The sequence below is a fragment of the Notothenia rossii genome (assembly GCF_949606895.1).
Source record: "Notothenia rossii genome assembly, chromosome: 8".
NCBI classification, from domain to species: domain Eukaryota; kingdom Metazoa; phylum Chordata; class Actinopteri; order Perciformes; family Nototheniidae; genus Notothenia; species Notothenia rossii.
In genome coordinates this window covers 8517069-8538478 of record NC_136906.1, presented here as the reverse complement: position 1 = coordinate 8538478, position 21410 = coordinate 8517069, and the positions used below count along the sequence as shown (strand labels likewise).

The 21410-nt window shown below is 41.3% G+C and overlaps 1 protein-coding gene across 1 annotated transcript in view; it reads left to right on the top strand.

Annotated features, from left to right (window-relative positions):
• The window catches only part of cacng3b (calcium channel, voltage-dependent, gamma subunit 3b), a 32004-nt gene extending 15233 nt beyond the window's left edge, over positions 1-16771 (top strand). Inside the window, exons 3-5 of the mRNA XM_079645750.1 lie at positions 5148-5231; positions 11940-12080; positions 14117-16771. Coding sequence (XP_079501876.1) covers positions 5148-5231; positions 11940-12080; positions 14117-14628 — 737 coding nt within the window. The 3' untranslated portion in view covers positions 14629-16771. The remainder of the gene's footprint in view (positions 1-5147; positions 5232-11939; positions 12081-14116) is intronic.
• Positions 16772-21410: the final 4639 nt, after the last annotated feature.

Sequence of the window (21410 nt, the reverse complement as noted above, 5' to 3'; positions counted from 1 at the left end):
GACTTGACTTGATGTGACAGTTTGTGACTCAAACACTGATACAGCATTTGGAGGTAGCTCGACAGACTTTAATGTGAAAAATATATGACACATACAGTATATCAAACAGACTGACAGTGGGTCTTATGTCTGTTCTGTTGATCCACGTTGCTATTAAGCCTCCTTTTTGATCATTTTTTTAATAATTCATTTAGATTGGTCTTTGTGCAACCTGCTGTCAAGTGCATACCTCACAGCCGCAGAGAGACAATCCAATATATCTGTTATTTAAATAATAATTAGACATAATTCTGGATCTGATCGGCGTCAAAATACTCTTATGGTGCTGGACAATCATGGAAATATAAAGTGTAGTATTAGTGAGAACGGGACAAATGCCCAAGTGATAATAATGTAAGAATAATGTATGAATACGTTCTTTAAAGATTTCCTGAACTGGCACGAAAAAGCTGTTTAACTTGTGTCTTACATGTCCAAATGGGACCACGCAACACGCCAGTCCAGAAACATTACCTCTGTAATTGAGTTACAGTTATGATACAACTTTATATTATGGAAAACAAGAAAAATACTTATGATATTCCAGATTTTTGTCCAAAAAAATAATACCAAGACGTTGCGTTTGGGTTAATCTGCCTCACTTAACCACTTGCTTCTATTGAAGACGGAAAAATCTTTAAAAATCACATCTATAGTGATATTTTGGAGGCGGCGATACCTACCAGTTAACATTGCATCTGCTGAGGACTATTTTAAATTGTGGATTAATACATGTTTGGTTCTCTGGTGCATATTTATTATGGTGGCAGGACTGTGTTTGTGGGATTTAGTTACACACACATACTCTTGAGTCACTTGAGCTTCTGTGCTTGTGCATGTGTGTATGTGTGTGTTTAGGTGTTTGTTTGGTTGTTTGCTTGTGTGTGTTGCTTCCTAGTTATTTTAAAGATTCCCAGCGCGCTGTTTGTTACTCACACATTATCATGGTGATGAACATGCTGACCTGGAGGTCTAACACGCCATTCTTAATGACTCTGCCTTGTGTTTGTGACTTTGTGTGAGTGAGTCTGTGTGTATGTTGGTGTGTGTATGTGTGTTAAGGTTTATTTTTAGCAGACCATCTTCACTTTCTAGAAATAAATAGTGTGATTTCCTCAGGTACTCTAACCCAAAAGCGTATGAGAATTAGGGCCTCAATGTTTTTGATGTGTTATTGTGTGTGTGTGTGTGTGTGTGTGTGTGTGTGTGTGTGTGTGTGTGTGTGTGTGTGTGTGTGTGTGTGTGTGTGTGTGTGTGTGTGTGTGTGTGTGTGTGTGTGTGTGTGTGTGTGTGTGTGTGTATGTGTGTGTGTGTTTGCATGTGTCTACTTTTGAGTGTGTTTACTCAGTTGTGATATAGATTCTCGACCACTAAGAAAGAGATAAAAGCAGCCATTTATCTCTCTGCTGCCTCCTCCCCATTTTCTAGATTCACGCTCATGAATGTGTGTGTGTGTGTGTGTGTGTGTGTGTGTGTGTGTGTGTGTGTGTGTGTGTGTGTGTGTGTGTGTGTGTGTGTGTGTGTGTGTGTGTGTGTGTGTGTGTGTGTGTGTGTGTGTGTGTGTGTGTGTGTGTGTGTGTGTGTGTGTGTGTGTGGCTGCGCTCCACTGGCATTTCATTGGTGTTCTATACATCAGGGTGGTTCGATACATTAAAAGGCAGGAGGTTTAATACATTTCCCGGCTGGCAGTCACGAGGCAGAGCTGTGATGGATGAGGCTTCACACCTTGAAGCGTCCAACAGAAGCTGCTACAGTTACCTTCTGTGACTCCAGTCAAACCGGTCCACATCCACAGGAAACACAGCAGTGCTCTGGTTTTATTTTAATATCAATACATCTAGTGAAATATGAGCCACACTGTTGCACCAGCTGACATGTGTGTTCAATACGAGGGCTGCACGGTTTGGAAAGAATAACCAATTGTGATCATTTGGACTGATATTACAATTGTGGACTGATTTGTGATTCTCTGCAGCACTGCAATACTTTATTCAGAATAGTATTTTCACGTTTTTTCTCTGACAAATACTGCCTGTACTCTCATTGGATATTGCTAGTTCATATTGTAGTTTTGTTAACAATTTAATCAATATAAACACTAACTTAGGCATTAAATGTGTATTACATTACATGTTACTTGTTAGACGCTTTTATCCAAAGCGACTCAATACTGTGGACAATCCCCACATGAGCAGATTGGGGTGAAGTGTCTTGCCCAGGGACACAACGACATGCTGACTGCAGTGGGGTTTCAACCTGTGACCCCCTGATCCCAACACCAAGGCTCTATCCACTGCACCACACGCCTCCCTTGTATATATCCTCTGCCTTAAATAGTCTGCAACATATGCAATTCTGTTTTTAAAAAGTTGTTTTGGCTCAGTACCAAGCTCTTTCCTTCAACACACACTCCATAACCCAAATATATTATTTTACTAGCATAAGGGACTAAGGGAACTAGACAATGTTGGCATTAAACAAGAATCATTTTATTAACAAATGAATCGCATCAAACAAGTCCTGACTGTTTAATCGGAAACATTTTTTACCCATTATTTGTATGTGGTCTGATGACACTGGAACACCGCTGTACAGGACAGAAAATGAATTCAGGCACAGATAAAAAAGCACACGAAGCGATAGCATCCATTTTAAATCACAAGTCTGCACATTTAACAGCACGTGGAAGAGATCTTTTTTCAAACTGTTTCACAATTGAAATAGCTGGTAGCGTTCAATACTGTGTGGTTCTTTGGTCTGATTGATTGACTTTTACGATCTTGATCTTTTAACAATGTTTCTTTTATGAACCAGCGTTTTTGATCCATACAGCTGAAAATCATGAATGGAAAGGACAAGAAAGTGTGTATTTGTTGAATTGACTGATATTAATGCGTGACGGAAACTAGATATTTATCACGCCTTAATCGTCTTTTTTCGGTCTCAGTCAGAGGTTAGTTACTGACTCTGATTGCGTGAGCAGGATGAATCAATTTATGAATGATTTTCTAAGTGTGGGTACTGGAAAGAACCTCTTCATATGCAAATCAGCAATTAGGAGTCGTCCGTTGTTCGTCGCCAGCCTAAATCCTGACGTTTCCCTCTAATTCTCCCGTGTCGTTTCACCACCAAACCGCTTTCAACTGGCACTTCCTCTCCTCTTCATCCTCCTTCATCTCGCTTTCTCTCCTCTTCCCCTTCATCCCACCTCAGCCTCTCCCCCCTTCTCTCCCTCATCTCCCCTGTGGTGTTGACCATGTGTGAATGGGACTGAATGAAGAGTGGGAATGAAGCTTCATGCAGTGAACACACACACACACACACACACACACACACACAGATTAATGGATGTGTGTGTGTGGAGGACTTGTACAAAGGAGGATGAGTCACTCTCTGCCTGACACACGGCACGCTCGTAGGAGACTGCATCCTAGTCAATACAACACACACACACACACACACACACACACACACACACACACACACACACACACACACACACACACACACACACACACACACACACACACACACACACACACACACACACACACACACACACACACACACACACACACACACACACACACACACACACACAGACTGATATTGATTGATATTAACAATCTAGATACAGAAGGCTTTTACTTACATGCATGATTGATAGTGTTCATGTATCAGTTTAATGAGCTTGGTGTGGTTTTGTATTCAAAGCTGCAGTAATTGTGTGTGTGTGTGTGTGTGTGTGTGTGTGTGTGTGTGTGTGTGTGTGTGTGTGTGTGTTTGTTTGTGGGTGTTATAAGGCTTTTCGTTGGTGGTTCCCACACATACCCTGAAGGCTCTCTCTCTCTCTTCTCTCTCTCTTGATGTATATGCATGTCCACCTACAAGATGTGCACGTGTTGCTGAAAATGTGATCTGATGCAGTACAATCACACAAGAAGATTATTGATTGACAAAAGCAATCTCGCTTAAATCCCCATGGCTTACTTGCTATTATATTTGTCTCTTTCCTGACTAAATGATTAATCAAAACCATAATGACTGATTCATTACAGATGTTAGTCATGACCTATCATGCAAAATGCACTTTTGTACGTCTTTTATACATGAATATGTGTCCCCGGTGTTCCAGGGAACTCACCAAGAGTCAGAAAACACAACCCTCTCTATTTTCCTCCATACCCAAATCTCTTAAAAAGGGGCTGCAACGGATCTGATACAGACTGATCAAGATTTGAACACTTCTATGACGTCACAGAAGTGGCGGTACGGCTATTGGGCCAACTCCATCAATCAGGAGGAGACAGCCACGGACATTGCCGTTGGAAAGCGCTGGAGACGCTGTAGTACATATGCCAGGCCTGTAGATGGTGCTGTTGTCACAGAATCAGCCCATGCAAAGACAGTGTTAAATTGAGCGAAATGAGGAATGGCTATAATGCATGAACTGTTTGGTATTTTGAAAAATAAAAAGTATAAATATGCCTTATATAGGTATGGTCCTACACTATATTATTCAAATATAGCATGATAGGTCCACTTTAAAGGGGCGGTTCTTGTTTGTATTGTGTGCCTTTACTGTGACTTGTGTAGATATTACTACCTCACAGCCAACAGTGCTAGTATCTGCTGCTATCCTAACGTAAAACGGACACTGTTTTTGATTTATTGGTAATGAGTGCAACAGTGCAATCCATTTTTCATACTCTACCATACTGCAATAATGAGTGCATAGCATTGCTGCGACCATTACGGCATTACGTATATGTAGTTATTAAAAGATAACAAAGTAAGAACATGACATATAAAAAACTCACAGTTTGTCAAACATTTTTTACTACAGTTAGGATGTTGTGAAAAAGCAACTACCTTAAAACAAGCATCCTATAAGCAGTTGATTCTGGTATTCATTTATTCTTAAATGTTTGACTTTAACACTCATTATCAGTTTATTCTGGTAGTCATGTATGGACTTGCTCTAAGAAATGTGCAGATATCAAGACTTCACCTGTCTGCATGGTTTATGAAACTCCAAATTACTATAAATCCAGTCTTGTAAAAAAGTAGTTGGCACATAGCTGAACTGATGTGTGTTTTCTCCGCAGGAACGTTCAGAGGTGTGTGTAAGAAGATTGATCACTTCCCGGAGGACGCGGACTATGAAGCAGACGCTGCTGAGTACCTCCTCCGTAAGTCTGATATGATGATATGTCTTACACATTTTGAAACATACACTTATCTGTCAAACATCTGTTATCTGGTGTTTCTGTCACACATATATTGCTCAGCTAGTTCAGAAGGTTACACATTTTTAGTGTCAATACTGATAATGATCAACCATTTTTGTTTGTTCCATTTACAACCACGAGGGTACGGGGGGGGCTAGTGGAGTACTTCGTCACCACAGAGCGTGAACGCTGTGATCAGCTGTTTTAGCGCAGTTCTCCAGTGAAGGGGGGTATTCTCCCTCCGCAACCGGTTGGCGTAGTTTTGGCACAATTCCGTTGTACAGACCGACGTTAACAGCAGCCCTGTCTGTGCATATGGAGACCGACTCTGTCGTCCGGTGATCTAACCGCCTTCTGGAAAAGCTTCACAAGTACGTCGGTACGCAAATGCGCTTTGTGACAGAAGAGACGGTACGCCTTTCAGATTGTTGCCGCGCATGCGTACCTGCGTACCAGTTATGTGCACCCATGATTATATACTGTAGTAAAACAATATAACAAAATCTATTGTAAAACATAGTGTTAGATAATATATATAATATCATGATATCATATAGTACAGGGGTATTCAACTAGATTAGGAAGGGGGCCACAATTGTAAAATGTCTTGAAGGCGAGGGCCACAAGACTGACAATGAAAATGAACAAATGCCATTGTTATTGTACAACCAACCATTCAATAATAAATTATTATTATTATTATTATTGATATTGTTATTATTATTGTAGTAGTAGTAAAATAGGCAACCAAAATAGTAATGTAGGCTACTGTGGCAGATTTGTGGTCTGCTGCGGAATATAAGGAGGGAGAGCGAGACGCAGTCGGGTAAACGGATATTTATTTCACACAAGGTTCCCGAGGTGGCTAAAACAGAACAATCCCTCAACGGGCAAATGATAACTGGCAGGGGTCTGGATTCTCGTCCTGGCGTAACGTTCGTCTTTCCGTCTGTCCGCCAGTCTCCTACTGAGAGAACAAAAACACACGTGGTTAAATACCACCGCATTCCTATCATTCTAATCCACTTGACAGCTACGTCAATCCCAGGCAATTAGCCGCTCCGCCCCCTGCTTTACAACCTGCCGCTAAACCACGCCCGCCCCCCCATACCACAGCTACTTTATTCTAATGAATCCATATAGATTTGTGTATTATAACACCAAAATGCTGGGTGGCAACAAATACCAGAAAACAATGCTAGGCCTAGGATAGCAAATGCGATCAGTAAGAGGCAGAGGAGGCCTAGAAGTCCGAGATTAACAAAGATGCAAGCATAGGCAGCGTCCCATCATTACAAAATAAATGAAAATAGAAGCTACCTGACAAATCAGTGTGAGAAGTTGCATTTCCGAGCCATAGCCAGTTTGCTGAATTCAGGTCGGTGCGAGGTCAGAGCAAGCTGCATGCACTGGTTGAGATGTTCATCCGTGAGTCGATTGCGATGTTGATTCTTTATCAAGTTCATTGTCGAAAATCCGGACTCGCATATGTAAGTAGATCCAAACATGGTTAACAGGTAGATAGCCAGTCTCCTGCAGTGATGAAACTGATGAGTAGAATGAGCCCAAAACTCGCACAGTCCCTCTTCTCCGAATTTTGCTTTCAGCACATCAGAGCTCTGAATTTGCACCAACTCCAGCTGGAATGCAGCCTCGTCAATACCGGGCGTCACGGCTTTCGCCTCGGCTGGACAGGACCCGGAAACATCGACCGCAAATGGATTGCGCACAAATAAAAGAACCTGTTTTGGAATCTTGAAGTCGTTGAATCGCTCTGTGAAGTTTTCAGCCAAGCTTTTCAAAAGTCCCTTCATTCCAGCCATTGCTGCGCTGCTCACGGGGACGTTGGGAAGTGGATCTTCCTCCCCATTACGTCAGGTAGAAAGAGGTCCAGGTTCACCCGAAACGCACTAACCTTCTCAATGATCTCAGCCACACTTGACCCTCCCCCCTGTAGCTGCAGGTTGAGTGTGTTTAGGTGGCCCATGATGTCGCACAAAAAGGCAATCTGTGCAATGAAATCCGGCTTTTGCATGCGTGCAAGTAGGTCTTTAGCTTTGCTTGATTTCTGGCTTGAGAGGAATTCACTCACCTCCTTTCGCAGTGCAAAGAAACGTTCGAGAACACGTCCTGGGCTCAACCAGCGGACATCGTTATGTTGCAATAGGTCTGAGTATGCGGCTTCCTGCTCTTGAAGCAGCATTTTGAACAGTCGGTGCTGCAGACCTGACGTCGAGCGAATATGATTCACAATTTTTACGACAGTCTCCATTGTTTCTTTCAACTCCCCTGACAATTTCGCACACAGAACTGATTGATGTATGATGCAATGCAGTGTGTTCACTGTGGGATGCTCTGCACATAAGCGAGATGCAAAGCCCCTTTCTTTCCCAATCATGGACGGGCAGCCATCGGTAACGAGAAGGTTGATCTTACCTAGATCCAAACCTTTCTCTTCAAAAAAACTCCAAACTGCAGCGAAAATCACTTCACCTGTAGTGCTGGTTGTCAGTGGTAAAAGGCATAACAACTCCTCTTTAAAAACGTCACCATCGAAGTACCTCACAAACAGCGAGAGCTGTGCCGTATCTGTTGCATCGGTCGATTCATCGACAGCGAGTGACATGTACTCTGTCGATTTGAGATCGGCAATTAATGCTGAAAAACAGTCCTCAAACAGTACCTCTACTCTTCGACTTCCCGATGTGTCAGAGAGCGGTACTTGCTTCAAACGGTTCATTATATATTCCTTGTTTTTATCTCCTGCAAAAAGTTCATCCACCATCTCAAGAGTACACTCCTTCACAACTTCAGCGTCAGTGAATGGCTTTCTCTTTTTGGCTAAAGCGAACATCACTCGTAGGGAAGCAGCAGTGGCCTTTTCCTGGGCTGTAGAAGCAGTTGTAAGAATAGTGGTTGATGCAGTGTAAGAAGATTTAAGTATTTCTATTTTACCACGTCTAGCTGTGCTACCAGGCGGGTAAGCAGCATTGAAGTTAGCAGCATGCTTGGTCTCATAGTGGCGCCTCACATTAGCAACCTTGCAGACTGAAACAGTTATTTGACATATTAAACATAAAGGTCTAGGATTGGCGTGCGATGGTAAAATAAATACAAAATCATCAGTCCATTTGGGGTTGAAGTGTCGGTTTTCACCGTCAATTTTCCGCCGTTTCTCTCCGCTCATTTTGGATCAGTAACGAGAGTAACGAGATTGACACGATATCGCGATAATTACACGCTGATCAGTCCAATGCAAGATTGCCTTTTAAGAGCTATTGAAGGAGAAATAATTTGGACTCATTTAATTCGGATAACATAATAGCGAACATATATTTACATTTATTTAAATGATTATAAAAATAAATTCTGTAATTAGAATTTTTTTTTTATATTGGAATATGGAGTGCGTTCCAGGGGCCACGAGAAAGCTCCCCGCGGGCCGGATTTGGCCCGCGGGCCGCCAGTTGAATATCCCTGATATAGTGTATAATAAAGCAGTATAACATAGAATTTAATATCAAATGTCAATCAAACTTTATTTATGTTGCACTTTTCATACACAAAAGTACACAATGTACTTCACAAACAAAAAATAAAAACAATATCACCCCAACCCCCTTCCCAGGTAAATTATAAAACTGTTTCATATAGTATAAAATAATATATAACAATAATATACCAGAAATATTGTGAGATTACTGAGTGTCTCAAATATATCATAGGCTAAGATTTGCTGCTGTTTGCTTGACTCATTAGAACAATCTTGTGAAAGGGGTCTTACATTTGCACTAGATGGATAAGATATATTAAAAGACTGAGGGAATATAAGATATAAGAGTAAACAGCATTTTTTCCTGGAGCGCAGTGTACAGCCGATTATTCATATTCACAGGGTTATAGGTTTGATAAGAAGAAATGTAAGATGAGACTCTTTTTACCGAGGAACAAACAGGGAATATCGAAGAAAAAAGCAGATATGAAGCCATGGTTTTATCAGGAAATACATGAGAAAAATGAGGCGGAAAAATATTGCCATGATGGAAAAAATGACAAAAAGGAATGCAGCCACGGAGAAAGAGAGAGAGAGGATGATTTAGTAGAAACCAGAGAGGAGGGGGCTCTTTCTGTCCGTAAACACGGAGAGTAAAGATGGTCGGAGAGAGAAAACAGCATCAACAACAAACAAAAAAAAGAGAAAATGAATTCAGCCTATGCTTCTTTTTCATTGCTCCACTGAACACAGAGCAACATCCCCAGAGGCGACCAATTAGATCGCAGGCTTCAGAGCCGGCCAGCCAACGGGGAGCGGGGACCTAGTGACCGGCATTTCATACAGCCCAGGGTTGTGGGCCAGGGGGGCGGGGCTTATCACTCAGCCACACAACACCACTGGTCACTGCAGCTGTCAATCAAGATGGGATTGTTTTGAAATACAGGTTATTTTTTTGCACAATTTCAAAATACACAAATGTAAAAATATATATACAGTACAGTAATAGGTGTAAACACCGCTGGGCTTATTGAAGGCTCCAACTAAATAATGTTACAAATCAGAATCTTAGAGCAAACACGAGATTAATATGCAGAAATGATTTACTGATGACAAAGTATTGGAACAAAGAGAGAAATACGAACATATTACTTGATGCATTTATTCACGGTAAAATTAGTTTAAAAATGAAAAAGCAGTTCAAAGCAAATTAAAAGTACCACATATGTTTAAAAACTGATTCTACCCAAACAAGTCCCTCGAGGTTGCAGAAAAATAATAGTTTTAATTTAAAAGAATGTTACAGGTATTTATAGAACTCAAAATTACTCAAAAAACAGCAACATATTATTGGTTTCTTTTCCACACAGGAAATGCAGTAAAATAATATTGCGGTTAAAATTGTATTAAAAGGAAGAAGTCTGTTTAAACGGATAACCATACACAGTCTTCTCATTGTAAAAGACAGATTTTTAGTATTGATAGAGCTTCTAAAACTTTATTTAAAAAAAACCATATAACTGGTTCCATTTCCCCAAAGGAAAATTAGTAAACTAAAATAGCCCTTCAAATTGAATTGAACGAAACATATCTGTTTAAACTGATCACCCTACCAAACAAGTCCTTTAACGTGTTAAAACAGTCAAAATAAAAATGTTTTGAAAGTATTGATAAGAATTTTATAAAAAATGTGCGATGTAATCTCCTTACGTATACTTAAAATGTCGATTAAAGATGTTGTGATTGGTTATAACGAGAACAAAATGTTGCATGATCAAATACATCGTAATGATACACCTCTGACGTACGTATCAGAATATCTTAACGTAACGCACAGATCAGATCTGCATTGCAAGCTGTTGGCAGATATCCTTCCATATGTCCTACCATCATGTACACATACGGGCTTCTGACAAATATTTCACACTCGCTTCCATTCCCATCATCTCCACTTGTCATTATTTTTGCCTTGCATATGTGTCAGTGCCGCTCTCCATCTGTCTTGGTTTTTGTCCATCATTTCCCTCCGCATCCATCTCCCGCTCTCTGAAGCAAGGCCTCTGAACGCTTTAACATGTTCCTGATTCAGACTCAGTCAAGCATGGAGCTGCACACTGGCCCATGTGTGTTTAAGAGTGTGTGTGTGTGTGTGTGTGTGTGTGTGTGTGTGTGTGTGTGTGTGTGTGTGTGTGTGTGTGTGTGTGTGTGTGTGTGTGTGTGTGTGTGTGTGAGAGGGAGCAAAGTGACATATTTTTCATCGTTTTAGCTCTACCCTCAGGCACTGTGGATTTGAAATGAAACAGCGACTAAGACGTTAATGTAGTGACTTTCAGCTTTAAGGGTGTTAAGAGTGTTGTTCACATCCATCTTTGGAAGAATCTTGACACTTTTTATACACTGGTGAATGTGTGTTGGTTTACCGTCTTACTTTATCTTTCTACAGATATTGTTAATGTCCTTTCTCCATTGACCCATTACTTACTGTGGGACCATATTACATCTGCTATTCTGAGATGTGTATTCCTCCTATGTGCCGTAATGCAATTTACTTCAAAATAATAGTAGTAAATGCTTGCAAACATTTTTATTTTGTACTTTAATTACAGTAACAATGTCTATATAATATAATCTATTCATCATAGAAAACATCTTGATTTTGAAGAAAAACGTTGATACATGACAGCAAAAATATATTTACACACACACACACACACACACACACACACACACACACACACACACACACACACACACACACACACACACACACACACACCTAAAACGCCTCCATTGGACTCCTTTGTTTAATTCAGTAACATGGTGACATCACTATGTAACACCAGCGGGTTGACCAATCACAACAGAGCCAACCAATCAGAGCAGACTGGGCTCTGGTTTCAGACAGAGGGTGAAAAGAGGTGCTGCAGCACAGGCAGTATGAGCTTTTTGATCATTAAAGCATGGAGACATGTCCCAGTAGAGACACAACATATACATATGAACCTGAAAAGGAGCATTATAGGGCCCCTTTGTTTTCCTTCGCTGCCCTTCCACTAAAGTTATCCCTCCTCAGGTTCATTCTGCGGAGCATACCGATGACATCATTACATGATAAAAAATAAATGTTGTACCCTTCAGTTCAAAATATGTTTCTCTGTGTGCGTGCTGGTTTCCAGGTGCTGTGCGTGCCTCCAGTATCTTCCCCATCATGAGCGTGGGGCTGCTGTTCCTGGGGGGGCTCTGTGTGGCCGCCAGTGAGTTCTACCGGAGCCGACACAACGTCATCCTCAGCGCAGGAATATTCTTTGTCTCTGCAGGTTAGTCTGCACTGGTGTGTGTGTGTGTGTGTGTGTGTGTGTGTGTGTGTGTGTGTGTGTGTGTGTGTGTGTGTGTGTGTGTGTGTGTGTGTGTGTGTGTGTGTGTGTGTGTGTGTGTCTGTTTGAGTACGAGTGTGTTTCTTCTCCCTTTTTGGTGTGGCTTTCTGAATACGTTTTTTATTTTTTGGAAAGTGAGTGCGATAGTTACCCCTATTTTAGGCAGCAAAAGAAAAAAGATAAAACTAAATAAAATATGTTGTTATTTATGCAAAAGAAGTTAACGTAAATCATTTGCAATAAGAAGATCAAATTAAATGCAATTAAATAATTATAATAACCAAAGCAGTAAAAAAGTGCACTTTGTACTACAACAGATGACAACAAAAAATATGAACAAATGTATTAATTACAATACATATTGTGGAGTATAAGTATGAATACAACTACAGATTTGGTATAGTAATTGTTCAAATTAAAATTGTTTTATCTGTGAGGACAGTGCATGAGGTGCATCAAGCAGTAATATCTAAGTGCACTGATGCATCTCCATGACATCATTATTAAACTCCATATAGCAGCCATCTTAGCTGCAGTACCAGCCAATATGTCTTATCTCTTCTAAAACTCTAAATTCAAACACAAGGATGCTGTATTTCAGATAGCGCTACTGTGTGTGTGTGTGTGTGTGTGTGTGTGTGTGTGTGTGTGTGTGTGTGTGTGTGTGTGTGTGTGTGTGTGTGTGTGTGTGTGTGTGTGTGTGTGTGTGTGTGTGTGTGTGTGTGTGTGTGTGTGTGTGTGTGTGAGTGTGGCAGTTACTGTGGACTCTAAACAGAGGAGGTGCAGCACTCAAATATTTGTGGAAGGAGCCCGTTAGGCATCTAAAGCTCACAGAAGTGCCTGTGTGAGGAGCCTCAGAGTGGAGATTGGGCACAGCAGCTGATTAATCAATCAGCAAGAATACCACAAGCCGCTGTGATTCACTGTGAGAGTGTCAACACATACACATGCTCACACTCACACACACACACACTTGTCACATGCATGCTGACACTTGGTCTCTCACAAACACACACACACACACACACACACACTTAAGCTGTTGCCCCTGTACAAAGGGTTGCACAGTAATTGCTGTTCAGTGGGATGTGTAGGGTCCCTTTGGGTTTTGTAGTGAATTCATGGAGCCAAATTGGTAATTATTTACCACAATAGTGCGGGGCTGATTCTGCTTAATTACAGCCGGCTAATTGTCCCCATTCTGTGCGTTCCACCACACTGAATGAGCGCTGTATTCTGGACTAATGATATGGAATAAGGGAGCGCAGCTGTGTGCAATGACTCTCCAGCGTTTCCATCAAGCCCTCTCTCAGAGGCTGTAGCACGTCGTCCTCTTTTCTCATTTCGCTCAAGTCTTAGCTTTTTCTCGAGTTTGTATTCACTTTACCTGACAATTGGTTGTGTCTTTAACTGTCCTAGCTGATACACCACCTTGATATTCAATGAATTGGCATTAATATCGTTGCAGGCATTCATTTCCCTCTCAGGATGAATATTATTAATTTCCAACAAAGGAGAAACTGGTTACCTATTTTCTAAGTCTGATGTTATTGTTTAATCTCATGTGTTTACTATTTAAAAACAAATGGGTGGAAACGCTTTTGCAAATCACTCGGCAAAATCTTCAGAAAGCTCCTGAAAAAATATTTTTTTATTCCCTGCATCTCAGGGCTTCTGTAGACAACATGCCTGCAACATGTTAGAGATTACTTGCCAACACACTCATCTAATATTGTGATACTAATGTGCATCGGATGTTAGCATTTAGCTCTACAACTGTGTGCCAAAGAATAGAGCTGCTAGAATGGCTTCAAATCTTGTGAACAAACTCAATATTTGCGCTTTGTTTGAATAATCCAACCAACCTCTGTCTTTTGCAATCTATGACATTCAGGCTGTTTCGTGTAATCTTGATGACTAGGTAACTCTCACCTCGTTTTAACTCCCATCTCTTTTCTCTTTCTGTCCTTCCCTCCCAGGTCTCAGTAACATCATAGGAATTATTGTCTACATTTCAGCAAACTCGGGTGACCCGGGCCAGAGCGACAGCAAAAAGTCCTACTCCTACGGCTGGTCCTTCTACTTCGGCGCCCTCTCCTTCATCATGGCGGAGATGGTGGGCGTGCTTGCCGTGCACATGTTCATCGAGAAGCACCGCAAGCAACGGGCCAAATCTCGCACCGAGCTCATCAAAAAGTCCACCTTCAGCCGCATCCCTTCCTATCGCTACCGCTTCCGGCGTCGCTCCAGCGTTCGCTCTTCCGAGGCCCCCAGCCGCGACACCTCACCTCTGGGGAAGGGCGGCTACACGGGGCCCGCCGCCTCCGAGATGCCCATGTACACGCTGAACCCGCGCGAGGCAGGCAACGCCGGCTCCAAACCGGGCAGCGGGATGGGCGGGCTGCTCAACTCAGAGCGGGAGTTCCTCCAGAGCAGCACGCTCACTAAAGACTACAGCAAGGACCCCAACCGCAGGACCACGCCGGTGTGAGAGGTGCCGGTCGCTGATATATCGCCCAATCAGAGTATCAAAGAGAAAGATGATGAGATATACAGGGGGAGTGCTAGCTAACGCAGGGGACACAGGGTTAGGTTACGCGGGGTGGGTGCGGGGTTTGATAAACTTTGACTGTGAACTGTGAACTTTTAGCCTTTGAACTGTGAATCCTGAGCCCTGTGAGAGTTTCATTGTGTGTAGCAGGGTCGGTTTTGGACGGAGAAGTTGTTCCCGACTGCCACATATCACTGTAGTTTTACCTGTAACTCCTTAACATATGAAGGCACATTCAATTTATGTTCATGTTCATAAATTGACTTTCTGGCTTTTTTCAAAAAGGGGGAAACTGGGAGGTTTAATAATAAGCTTATCGGAAGTGGTTTGGGGCAACTTCTCCAAAAAAATAATGTGAACTAAAGCAGTCGGATGAGTTCAGGGAACAGCCTTAGAGCTCCGAGCTGTCTCTCTGATTTACCGGTACTATTTAAAAGTGCAGAAGTTAACACCTCAGGATCGGGATCCGTTCATTTTCAGTTCAGCCCGGACTCAAAACAGTAATTGAAGATGCAGTTTGTCCATTTATGGCAGCACATTTGTGGCACTAGTTATTATTTTCTATACATATTGTATATATCCTCCTTTCATATTGATTGATGGAAAAGCTCACTTCATTGCCGGCTGAACTGAAGGTGAATTGAGCTCAACCCTGGTAACATTGACCCCCATTTCTCTTAGTTTTTGATGAAGGGAAACAGCTGTTTGGGGGGGGAAATGTCCGAAAACTAATTAGTCTCTTTTAGATGGTAACGTAAGATCATTGGTGCTTCCTTTTACCCCATCTCTTAATTTATTTTTTCACCTAAATCTTAAAGACATGATCAAATATTTGTCTGTCCGCCTTCCCGTTTCACCTTCCACCTTCCACATTTTCCTGTGTAGCCCCATTACTCACCTCACTGCCACCCTTTTCGCACACCTCCTCTCACCCTTCCTCCTCCCTCTTTAGGTTCCGTCTTCCGTTGGTGTCGCTCGTAGTTTAGTTAGGGAGGTTGTTGGCTCAGGGTACTGTGGAGAGGAGACCGCTGAGCTGTGAAAAAATGCTTTAAGGCAGAGCCAAAAAGACATTAAAACAAACAGACGGAAACCTTTTCTTTTTTGTTTGCCCACTACCTCTTGGTGAATATCTTACCGATGAGTTTAATATAAAGTTGTCTGTTCTTGCCGGAACAATTGTCAAAGATGTAAGCTGCAGGAATAAGCGCTGAGAAAAGACTAAAGTACACACATCTCTCTCTTCTCCAATGGAGGATCTGCAGAAAATGAATTTATATGTGGCGCACAATTTAAAGATAAATAGATGGAATTGGCAGAAGTCTCATGTATTATTCAGAGGATTTGTGCTCCATCCATTCAGCTGTCACTCACAGCCTCTCCTCCTCTTTATCTCGCTTACATGTGCACACTGCAAACACACACAAGCCTACACACACAAACACACACACACACGTCTTCTGGCTGGGACTGTCATATTTCAAACACCTTTACAGTTTTTACTGTGACAGGTTTTAGAGAAACGTCAATACTTATGACATTTATTGCTCTCTCTCGGACATATAACAGTTTGTGCACTCTCTGTAAACTGTGTTGGCACCATTTCAAATTGAAACCAAGCAGGGATTCGAAAAAAAAGACTAAAAGATATCATTAATTAGTTTAAATCTCTATAAAAAGGCATTTTGACTGGGAACTGATCACCCGTTTTCCAATTAAACATACTAGAGTACTTTTGTGCCTTTAAAACCATATTGTGTTGGTGTACAATAACAACATTAATGTGATATAAATGAACGGGTTTTTTACACAAAATGATATGTGTGATTTGCATATGTATCCGTATTGCAACACCCCTTATTAGCACACAGTCAATTCTCCAATGCATTGGCCAATAATTGGTGATCTATCACCTAGAATTAGTAGTCCTGCAACATGAACAACGACACAAAATCAAATACTTGCCACAGTTTTTTACAGATTTAATAAACATATTACACATTAAAGCTCTTATCACATCACTGAACCACACCTGATCACACACACACACACACACACACACACACACACACACACACACACACACACACACTACAAGAGGAGGAGACAACACCAGGGACAGTTGTGGAGAGAGAGCATGAGTAGCTAGTTAAATGTAAACAGCATTTTTGTCAAACTTTTTTCTGGGGCTGTGAGTTAAAAAAAAAGTGAGTGTGAAAAAATGCATTTTTGTTTTACCTTCTTTATACCTCCCTAAACCACCATTGCACTGTTTTGTACAAACCAATCATGAAACATCACCAAACTGAAGCCGTCACGCCACCACTTTGAGAGTTATTACCCTGAAAATAAAAGATGTTTTCAATCTCAGTCATACTGTTTAATTTATGACGCTGCTGTTTTACCCGCTGTCTTTTAACGCCATAGAGGGAGCCTATAAGGGACAAACGTGCATCAACACTGACTCGCTCTTGCTGTCCGTTACATGTATATATTAATTTTGCAAGCTAACTATAATATCAGCAGTTGTTATGGGCTGTGAAAGAGGAAAAAATACTTTCTTCCAAGCAAGGGCTTTTAATTTTTAAAGGACAGGAGCACACAAGGGCTTTTTATGCTCAGCGCTGCAGCTGCGTCGTTTGAGGGTGTTATGTTGAAGGAGAGGCAAAGTACATTTGCACAGGAACAAGCGTTTTAAACCAGCTGAATAGCTAACTAACGACATAACACACTTCAAGCTAGAGAGAAGCGGAGAGAAAAATATGTTAGCTACAGGTTAGCATTTAGCTGCTTTTTTGGCTAACTTTAGGTTAGATGGGTAACTCTCTGAAAGTAATTAGAAATATTGCCTTAAGCAGATGGTAGGTTTAATTAAGAGTTAGCTTAAGGATGAAACATATATTAGCAACATATTGTTAATCATACTTGGTGCCAAATATTACTCAAAGTGTTTCCTGTATATCTTGGCCTCCAGGTTAGCTTTAGCTAATTTACGCTATTTTCCATAGGATTTCCTGCAGTATACTGACTCAGCAGTAGTAGCCATGTAGCTCAGCACATCGAGGGCCCCTCGGATCCTGAGGGGGGTCATAGTTCAGACCCGCATCCATGAGCCATGTCAGCATTGACCTTTCAAAACCATATCCATATCCATCCGCTTCCAGTGCTTACATTCGCTCTATCTATAATCAAGTCTCAAACGGCACCCTGACTCTATCCTCCGTAGGGAAACTGGACTGCTACATTTGAGACGCCTTACAAGGGTGTGGGCCCGTAAGCCTGTGCTGTGTTTACTCCAATAGAGCGCAGGGTGCTTTTTGAGACCCCTCTATCTCTTCTTACCGCCATACAGCTTTGATACTCTGATATCAACAACAAATAATTGTATTATTAGTAAAAAAAAATATTCTATTCTAAAGGTGCCACTGTGCAGAGGATGAAGGACTCTGTCACATATTATAGTTATTAATCTATTAATGGGAAGGGGCGGGTTTGTTGATCGAAAGGGAGCAGAGTTGTGAAGCAGGGGATTGTAGTCTTTGTAATATTATATTATTCTAGTTTCATTTTCTACTCTTAATGTGGTTTGTGAGATTGTGTTTGTTTCGATCACATCTGAAGCCTCTGACCCGAGGAGAGGAAGAGACAGTGAAGCGCTCGGACGATCTCTCGTGGACATTAAACCTCACCTCACCGGGGCCAGAGGTCCACCTTATCAGCGGGACACTCAGCAATGAAAGTGCAATACATACACACACACACACACACACACACACACACACACACACACACACACACACACACACACACACACACACACACACACACACACACACACACACACACACACACACTCACTCACTCACTCACATGCATTCAGGTTACTGTACTTTTGAGGACTTGTTGACCCAATGCACTGCAGGGAAAAGTTGTTGGATACAGAAAATAATGCAATCCAATGAAGCAGTCTGAAAAAATTAATACTTTTATGAGGTTTAAAATAATGTAGTTGGTTTAAGACTGACAGTTTAGATTTCAAAGAAGTATTATTTTTGCAGGATTGCCATGTTGAAGGGTATGACATTGTACAGGGGGTGCTTCCACTGTTTGACCTCCTTTACAATTTGAATGATTAAAAATTGTATTTCATCTTAACTTTCACTGAGGCGCCAAAAAGAAGTCCTCTATCCTCCTTGTTCTTAAAGTTAAAGGTATTCTTCTCCCCCAAAAATGGTCATTTGATTATCATTTACTCCCCCTGTGATACATTCAATTCCTAAGGGAAACTTTGTATTTCTCATAAGAAAATTCTCATGTATTAAAGTAAAGTGGGCCCTGTTTGACAAAAGCAAAACTCCATCCAAACATCTGTTTAAAAACTCTAACGCATGTTGTGCATTATAAACCAAGTCTCATTTACACCCTTCCCAAACACATTCATTTAACTAAATGTGTACTATTTAAGCATTTCGGTGTAGGAGACTGTTAATGCAGAAGTTAATAAATCAGATGATACCTCAAGAGTTGTATGAGAATTTATACACAGATGTTTCAATATAGTTTTGCTATTAAAAGCAGCCCATATTGTCTTTTGTTAATCAAGAATGTACCCAGTTTTTGATTCTTTGTTTACTGTGGAAGCATGCTAGAAAAACAAAGTTTCCTCCAATAATTCAAAAGTACAAAAGAAAATCCCTAAGTTTGGATGGATTGTGTGGGACATTGGTCCTCATAAGTATAGAAACACAGACATAAAGACATTTAATGAACATACAGACATTCATACATGTACAGAAACACACACACATACATCACACACTCACAGCTTCAGCTTCGGCCCATGTGGTGTGGGGATAAGTGTGTCCTGTTAAAAGAAAAATCACTGTGTCATGTTTGGAGAAAAAAAAATCATTGTAAGTGTTTCTTTGGGAGAAAAACAACAAACTGTTTCTGATGTGTCGCTCCTCAATGGAAAACTTCAAGTACACTGAGCCAGCTAATCAAACACGGAGGAACTGTGTGAGAAATGTGAATTTAATGGAATAGACAAACACATGCTATAAGCACTCTACACTTTGCACTTAATACCAACACACACACACACACAAACACACATACGCAAACAAGGTTTCTGTGTGAGGAGGGCTTACGGGTGGAGTTATGTGCCTGCATGTTTGTGTGTGTTATATATTCATGTGTGTGTGTGTGTGTGTGTGTGTGTGTGTGTGTGTGTGTGTGTGTGTGTGTGTGTATGTGCGTGCGTGCGTGTGTGTGTGTGTGTGCAGTTAGCCTCTCCTCACCCATGCACCCAGTGCCTGCCTGTCCTGCCTTCAGACAGCTCCCAGATCAGCCATGGGGCTTCCAGTATAACCTCCTCTGAATTCCCACGACCTTTAACGGTTGCACTGGGATCAGTTTTAGAGCTAACTGCCCCGATCATTCCTCAGCAGACGCAGCCATACAAGATACAAGGACTGTTTTGGACTAAGTGGATATATTATAGACACAAGTTTTAGTACAAGGATAAAAGGGAAGTCATGTTTTGTTCCAGGTGTGACTGGACTGTTGTCTTTGTTTTTTTTGCCATTTCTGTCTGTGAAGCTGATTTAGGGTCGGCAGAGGGGGCTTAGCGGGATAGACAATCATCTATCGGGTCCCTAATGACAGCTGGTCTTGAATCAGCACAACCTGGTGTAGGCTGCTGTTTCTCGTGTTCTCAAATCCGCAAAAAAAGAAAAGAAAAAGGGACGAGCTCTTCGGCAATACATGCTTGTAGTTGTTTCTATAGGAGCTCTTATACATGAAAGTGTTTCTTCTAGGTCGTCCTACTTGTACTGCCAATTAGATTTATATGTTGATGTGGGAATATAAATGGAGAGACTCTGGACTGGTAAATTGTTGGTTCCCTTGATAGTATATACGATTAAAATAGCCATGATTTCATGAATTATTCTGGCCTTGGTGCCTATTAAGCCTGTTTTCCAGACTGTCCTCTTCTTGTTTTGTTTTTTGGTGCAAGGCTTTGGCCCTTTAGCTAGAGAGATTTCATACCTGTCTTACATTTTACACATATCATTTTTGACAGGAAGTACACAGCGATTAAAATTAGCTTTTTACGATTTTGCCTCGAGCCCCACGTTCAGACAGTGTTGTTTACATGCAGAAAATATCCGAGGCTGGCATGGTTGGCTGACCAAGGATGAAAGGCCAAAAATGGCAGAATGTTAAACCAGACTGCGAGATTTCGCTCTGCATCAGGTGCATTCAAGCTCCCTCTCGCATATACATTGCTCATAAGCAGTAGCAAGCTTTTCGTTTTGGAGATAATCATGAGTTGGTCTTATACAAAAAGATCATCTGATTCTTGTGGAGATCCCATTTTATTGAAAGAGTCACAATGGATTTTCAGACAAATTCATGTGATATACGTCTATTGGACAGATTATAGTTTGAGTCAAACTCTCATCAGAAAAAGCCATACCCCAAAGAGACAGAATGGCCCATGACGTTGTACTGAGCCATGTTTTGATGCAGTCAGGCTAGCGAGTATAGAGAATACAACATAAAACAATTTTGGTACAATTTGAAAGTGCACAGACTGTACGGTTTTTAGCCGTGTTAGCAAAATGGCTCTTGATCTGTTTGGTCAAGACTTAGAAAACATGACAGCTAATAAACAGATTGTCATGACATTTGCTACAGATATTCTGGGTTCCCAGAGGATG